The 7,500-nt window shown below is 41.1% G+C and overlaps 1 protein-coding gene across 2 annotated transcripts; it reads right to left on the bottom strand.

Moving 5' to 3' along the window:
• Positions 1–4,542: 4,542 nt before the first annotated feature.
• LOC138958523 (uncharacterized) lies at positions 4,543–6,825 on the bottom strand. Of its 2 annotated transcripts, none has more exons than XM_070329718.1 (2): positions 6,482–6,825; positions 4,543–6,004 (listed from the first exon to the last, which is right to left on the bottom strand). In XM_070329718.1, exons 1-2 carry the CDS (start codon positions 6,590–6,592, stop codon positions 4,943–4,945), a joined length of 1,173 nt encoding a protein of 390 aa, XP_070185819.1. In that variant the 5' UTR covers positions 6,593–6,825; the 3' UTR covers positions 4,543–4,942. The 2 variants fall into 2 exon arrangements, with proteins under 2 accessions (XP_070185819.1, XP_070185827.1); XM_070329726.1 differs by lacking the exon at positions 6,482–6,825 and adding an exon at positions 6,332–6,474.
• Positions 6,826–7,500: the final 675 nt, after the last annotated feature.

A 7,500-nucleotide genomic window follows, 5' to 3' on the forward strand; every position in this document is an offset into this window, starting at 1 on the left:
TTACAGCACGGCATGGACACAGAAAGAAGAAACAAGTCGCGTAAGGCGAAAATACAACATTTAGTCAAGCTGTCGAACTCACAGAATGAAACTGAACGCAATGCAATTTTTCAGCAAGACCGTATACTCGTAGCATCGTCAGTCCACCGCTCGTGGCAAAGGCAGTGAAATTGACAAGAAGAGCGGGGTAGTAGTTGCGCTGAGAAGGATAGCACGCTTTTCTGTACCTCTCTTCGTTTTAACTTTCTAAGCGTGTTTTTAATCCAAACATATCATATCTATATGTTTTTGGAATCAGGAACCGACAAGGAATAAGACGAAAGTGGTTTTAAATTGATTTCGAAAATTTAATTTTGATCATAATTTTTATATTTTTAATTTTCAGAGCTTGTTTATAATCCAAATATAACATATGTATATGTTTTTGGAATGAGAAAATAATAAAGAATAAGATGAACGTAAATTTGGATCGTTTGATAAAACATTTTTGTTTTTACAATTTTCCGATTTTTAATGACCAAAGTCATTAAATAATTTTTAAACCACCAAGCTGAAATGCAATACCAAAGTCTGGCCTTCGTCGAAGATTGCTTGGCCAAAATTTCAATCAATTTGATTGAAAAATGAGGGTGTGACAGTGCCGCCTCAACTTTTACAAAAAGAACGATATGACGTCATCAAAGGTATTTATCGAAAAAAAGAAAAACTATGTCCGAAGATATCATTCCCAGGAACTCTCATGTAAAATTTCATAAAGATCGGTCCAGTAGTTTGGTCTGAATCGCTCTACACACACACACGCACACACATACACCACGCCACCGTCTCGATTCCCCCCTCTACGTTAAAACATTTAGTCAAAACTTGACTAAATGTAACAAGTCGCGTGAGGCGAAAATACAATATTTAGTCAAGTAGCTGTCGAACTCACAGAATGAAACTGAACGCAATGCCATTTTTCAGCAAGACCGTATACCCGTAGCATCGTCAGTCCACCGCTCATGGCAAAGGCAGTGAAATTGACAAGAAGAGCGGGGTAGTAGTTGCGCTAAGAAGGATAGCACGCTTTTCTGTACCTCTCTTTGTTTTAACTTTCTGAGCGTGTTTTTAATCCAAACATATCATATCTATATGTTTTTGGAATCAGGAACCGACAAGGAATAAGATGAAAGTGTTTTTAAATTGATTTGGACAATTTAATTTTGATAATAATTTTTATATATTTAATTTTCAGAGCTTGTTTTTAATCTGAATATAACATATTTATATGTTTTTGGAATCAGCAAATGATGGAGAATAAGATAAACGTAAATTTGGATCGTTTTATAAATTTTTTTTGTTTTTACAATTTTCAGATTTTTAATGACCAAAGTCATTAATTAATTTTTAAGCCACCAAGCTGAAATGCAATACCGAAGTCCGGGCTTCGTCGAAGATTGCTTGACCAAAATTTCAATCAATTTGGTTGAAAAATGAGGGCGTGACAGTGCCGCCTCAACTTTCACGAAAAGCCGGATATGACGTCATCAAAGACATTTATCAAAAAAATGAAAAAAACGTTCGGGGATTTCATACCCAGGAACTCTCATGTCAAATTTCATAAAGATCGGTCCAGTAGTTTAGTCTGAATCGCTCTACACACACACACACAGACACACACACACAGCACACACATACACCACGCCACCGTCTCGATTCCCCCCTCTACGTTAAAACATTTAGTCAAAACTTGACTAAATGTAAAAAGGCATTGCCAATAACAAAAACAATAACATCACAGAAGTGTGCATAATTGAACACCTTCAGGACTATAGATGCTGTGAAACTAACTATCATTGTAGGTTGGTGGCTTGTGCGCTCATCTATCATCAGATGGTCACGTGTTCATCTCTATCCTTTTTACATTTAGTCAAGTTTTGACTAAATGTCTTAACATAGAGGGGGAATCGAGACGAGGGTCGTGGTGTATGTGTGTCTGTGTGTGTGTCTGTGTGTGTGTCTGTGTGTGTGTGTGTGTGTAGAGCGTTTCAAAGAAAATTACTGGACCGATCTTCATGAAACTTTACATAAGAGTTTTTGGGAATGATATCCCCAGACGTTTTTTCATTTTTTCGATAAATGTCGTTGATGACGTCATATCCGGCTTTTTGTAAAAGTTGAGGCGGCACTGTCACACCCTCATCGTTTAGTAAAATTGATTGAAAATTTGGCCAAGCAATTTTCGACGAAGGCCGGACTTTGGTATTGCATTTCAGCTTGGAGGCTTAAAAATTCATTAATGAGTTTGGTCATTATTAAACATTTGAAAACAGTAATTCAAATTATTATTTTCTAAAACAATCCAAAAACAATTTATCTTAATTTTTATCATTTTCTGATTCCAAAAACATATAAATATGTTATACTCGGATTATAAAAACAAGCTCTGAAAATAAACAAATATGAACATTTTGATTAAAATCATATTTCCGCAATCGATTTAAAAACAATTGCATCTTATTCCTTGTCGGTTCCTGATACCAAAAACATATAGATATGATATGTTTGAATAAAAAAAACAAGCTCAGAAAGTTAAAAAGAATAGAGATACAGAAAAGCGTACTATCCTGCTCAGCGCAACCACTACCGTGCTATTCTTGCTTGTCAATTTCACTGCCATTGCCACGAGCGGTGGACTGACGAGGCTACGAGTATACGGTCTTGGTGAAAAAATGCAGTGCGCTCAGTTTTATTCTGTGAGTTCGACAGCTTCACTAAATGTTGTATTTTCGCCTTACGCGACTTGTTCTTCTTGCGATAGATAATTTTCGGAAAGAACTCTGTCAGGATTTGCAAGCGTTGTGGAAGAGTTGTGCCCCCCTAAGAAAACCTGGTCGACCAGTTAAAGGCACGATCGCAGCGAATAACTGACTCCGATACATGTGTATGTTATGCAGCGTCCTAACGATATGGTGTTTTTCTTATTCCGAAAACCTGCAAATTGGAGCCACCAACGCTGCAGCGATCGCTAAGCACGCGTGTCAGTTTCCCACTCTGCCGTAAATCAAAACTCACGTGACCTCAGGCACCTCGGCTTGTGACTGACGCTTGATGTTAAATTGTTAATTAGTGATTATGGTGCTAATTTTAGTGTATGTTATTACATTTAGTCAAGTTTTGACTAAATGTTTTGACATAGAAGGGGAATCGAGACGAGGGTCGTGGTGTATGTCTGTGTGTGTGTGTGTGTGTGTGTCAGTGTGTGGATGTGTGTGTGTGTGTGTGTGTGTGTGTGTGTGTGTGTGTGTGTCTGTGTGTGTGTCTGTCTGTGCGTGTGTGTGTGTAGAGCGATTCAGAGTCAACTACTGGACCGATCTTTATGACATTTTACATGAGAGTTCCTGGGTATGATACACACAGATGGTTTTTTTCCATTTTTTCGATAAATGTCTTTGATGACGTCATATCCGGCTTTTTGTAAAAGTTGAGGCGGCACTGTCACACCTTCATTTTTCAATCAAATTGATTGAAATTTTGGCCAAGCAATCTTCGTCAAAAGCCGGACGTTGGTATTGCATTTCAGCTTGGAGGCTTTAAAATTGATTAATGACTTTGGTCCTTAAAAATAAAAAAAATTGTAATTAAAATTATTTTTTTATAAAATTATCCAAAATAACGTTCATCTTATTCTGCATCATTTTCTGATTCCAAAAACATATAATTATGCTATATTCGGATTGAAAACAAGCTCTGCAAATTAAAAATATTTAAATTAAATTTCCGAAATCGTTTTAAAAACAATTTCATCTTGTTTCTTGTCGGTTCCTGATTCCAAAAACATATAGATATGATATGTTTGGATTAAAAACACGCTCAGAAAGTTAAAACGAAGAGAGGTAGAGTAAAGCGTGCTATGCAGCACAGCGCAACCGCTACCGCGCTAAACAGGCTCGTCACTTTCACTGCCCTTTGCACGGTCATTGTGAAAAAATGCAGTGCGTTCAGTTTCATTCTGTGAGTTCCACAGCTTGACTAAATGTAGTAATTTCGCCTTTCGCGACTAGTTTTTAATTGATATCGTTGAATTTATTTATGATAACTGCGTATGTTGGGTGTGCTTGGCTAGAGTGAATAGAGTGATAACCGCTTGGCAAAACGAATGCCCAAACTTGGGCAATAGATTTTCTCTATTCTGTATTCTGTATTCTAACACACCCGGGGCAAGCGATCCAGCATTGCCGCAACAAATCGTTAACTGCAATGTGTATATTTTCTAAATAAATAGGGTCATATCGAGCGGACGCTGCATAACATACAAATTGGAGTCAGTTATTTGCTGCGATCGTTGCTTTAACTGGTCGACCATGTGTTTCCTGTTAAGGCTGTTTATACGAGGTTTTGTTAACGGGGCGCAATTTCCTTCCGCTTGTAAATCCTGACCGAGTTATTTCCGGAAAACGTGTACTGCCTATAAAGGCAATGACAGTCGTGCTGACGTCACTGCTGTGTGAACCGACGTGTATTGTGCCTTTCTCGCTTCTAGATGGGAACACGGTCCGTTTGTTTATAATGATTTATTCAAACAATGACCAAGGGTCTGTAACAAAGACAAGATACATACATGGTTATCCTCTAACTCCCCCCAAGTCTGTTGGGATTTGATGAGATAATGATCAAAAGAACATAAAGACTGAATTGAAACAATATAAAATGAAAAACGCGAAAACTGAACCGATTACGCGGCACGCAGTGTCGCTTCGTACAGGTACCAAAGATACCAATGTCGCACTTTCCTTGTGGTGCAACAAAGTTGCCCCAACTTGCAGTTACCACGTGTGTCAACCCAACCATGCATGCTGTCCTCGTTAAAGTAAAATTCAAATCTTTCTTTTTATCCCCTCGCTTCCTTTCTTTGCTCCTTTATCCTCAACAGCAAGGGCCTGATTTGTGCAGCTAGCGACCTTCATTCCTCTTGTAGGTTGGAGAAGGCAACGCTTGTCGACCCGGACCTAGTAGACTTGTTAGCACAGGACGCGAACCATCGGCAGCAGAGAGGCATCTTGACCACAAGCTGGACACAGCGCTCCTTCACATCTCTCAACATCAGCAGCCACAGCGGTGCCTGGACGATGGACAACAGGCTAGCAACCATCATCAGACTGCCAAAGACCACATACCTCGTTTTCAGGGGGTTTATGTCAATGTTAAACGCGAATACAACGTACAGCGGAGACAAGAGGAGGATGGTCAGCCCGCCAGTAAGCATGTACACCATGCTCTCCCCGTCTTCAAGAGTTCTCTCCCCGCTTCGTCCGTCTTCGGTCCGGGCCGACTTGAAACGGTAGGCGATTTGTACGGCGATCAGGAGGACCACAAGAGTAGGCAGAGGGAGGTAGAAGCAAATGAAAGTTTTGAAGGAGAAGGATTCGTCCGTCAAAAAATACCGACACAGACCCAAAGACACTGCGATGCTCACGTTCGCATCCGTGAGCAAAACGTACGCGAGTACCGCCACAGCCACCAGCCAGGGCAGGGCCACGGCCGTCTGCAGCGCCGCCCGTTGCAGTTTTGGAGGCAGGCGCAAAAACCACCCAGGGCCCTCGTAACGCAGTAGGCGGGCAAGGTAGTGCAGGAGAAGGGCCACGACGCCCCACCACAACACAAAGTCCATCACGAACAAATGCAAGAGAAGCCTGACAAAATGCACGTAGCAGCCGTGCTTCCAAACGCTTTCTGCATAGAATTCAGCGTCAAAGGCAGTCCCGGTGACCCCCTCAAGCAGATGGCACACCACCAGGTTCAGAAGGAATTTATTTCGGAGGTTACTTCTCAGGGACGACGACGACAGGACGACGACGAGGAGGAAGAGGTTCAGGACGATGATAAGCACGGTAAAGGCAGAGTACACGACGACACACGCTTGCATCCAAGCGACTATGTGCTTTCGATCAGCATCATCATCACGTACGGGGAGCAGTCCTGTACTGTCGTTCCCTGCTGTAGAGTTGTTTGTCCACATTGTTGGCTGCAAGCAAAAGTGGTTGCTGTAAGTTGCAGAATGATGTGCATGCAACGATATCTACAAAGCTAAGTTGAAAAGCAGATATCTGGAGGAGAGATGAATAGAGAAAAGGCTGGAGAAACCGCATGAACACACACACACACACGCACATACACACACACACACACACACACACACACACACACACACACACACGCACACACACACACACACGCACACACACACACAAACACACACACGCACACACACACACACACACACGCACTCACACACACACACACACACACACACACACACAAACACACACACACACACACACCCTGATAATACCTGTTATTACAGTAGGCCAAAGGAGCAGGGTACTTCAATCGACCAGCAAGCTGATACAAGCTCCTGTGATTTAGCGTTTCAAGCGAGATGCCAGAAAAGTGACCACAAAGTTATGAAGCATACAAGCTCATCCACATAGCAAGTATTCACCTTGGTGTTATTAAGCGCTTTTGTGTGAGGCGTATATTCTTCACACCCTTTGTCACCCACAACTTTCCGTTGAGCGTTCAGATTCCGCGTTTCACGTTGAATGAAAGACATGGAAATCTGTGGAGTTATATAACGAGGGAGGCGTGTCTCTTGATTGCATACGTTTACCTAAACGTTACACGACCTGATGCACTGAATGACCGACGCGTCTTGATTACTACTGTCTGCAGACATGCAGTGTTTCGTTTCCTGCAGAGTGCATTAGCCGAAGTATACTGATTAGCAAACCTTCAAACAACAATGCTCTGAGAGGTGATTCCATACGGTCAGATGCAATTCAAGAACCAACAAAACAAACAAACACAAAAAGTGTGAAATAAAACAAAAAAGCTTTAATAATGTTAAACCAATCTTTAAAGATCTATTGTTAAAAACATAAACTATTATATAATACGGCCGACGAAATAAAATAAAGAAGAAGAAACCAAAAAGAGTCAGAGCCGAAGTATACTGATTAGCAAACCTTCAAACAACAATGCTCTGAGAGGTGATTCCATACGGTCAGATGCAATTCAAGAACCAACACTTAAAAACTTTGTTCTTTGGTAAAAAAAATTAAAAAAGTGTGAAATAAAACAAAAAAGCTTTAATAATGTTAAAACAATCTTTAAAGATTTATTGTTAAACTAGATGAATACCCGCTTCGCCGGGTAGCCGGCTTCGCCGGGAAGAAGTACTTAGAGACGTACGCCGGCTTCGCCGGGTCCGAACAATGAACCCGCCAAGCTTAGGTCCCTCCCAGATTCGTGGAATGGGAACAGCACGAAAATGATTCAGTGGCCATAATGCCATTCCTGACCATATCGAGTCCCATCCTTATCGACGAATGTAACCGTCTTAATCACCTTTGGAGGCGAACTCCACTCAAACAGGATTGAGCAATTTAGAGCTTATCTGTAAGCCCTTTTGAACTGGTATGGCTTTTCAAAGGAAGGCCAGTACATACAAATACAAATACA

The sequence above is a fragment of the Littorina saxatilis genome, linkage group LG1, assembly GCF_037325665.1.
Source record: "Littorina saxatilis isolate snail1 linkage group LG1, US_GU_Lsax_2.0, whole genome shotgun sequence".
In the NCBI taxonomy this organism is placed as follows: domain Eukaryota; kingdom Metazoa; phylum Mollusca; class Gastropoda; order Littorinimorpha; family Littorinidae; genus Littorina; species Littorina saxatilis.

Excerpts from the sequence above, each read along its gene's own strand:
- LOC138958523 (XM_070329718.1), bottom strand. The coding sequence starts at position 6,592 with ATGTCTTTCATTCAACGTGAAACGCGGAATCTGAACGCTCAACGGAAA. Across the intron at positions 6,005-6,481 it reads AAGCGCTTAATAACACCAAG|CCAACAATGTGGACAAACAA; the intron begins GTGAATACTTGC and ends TTTTGCTTGCAG.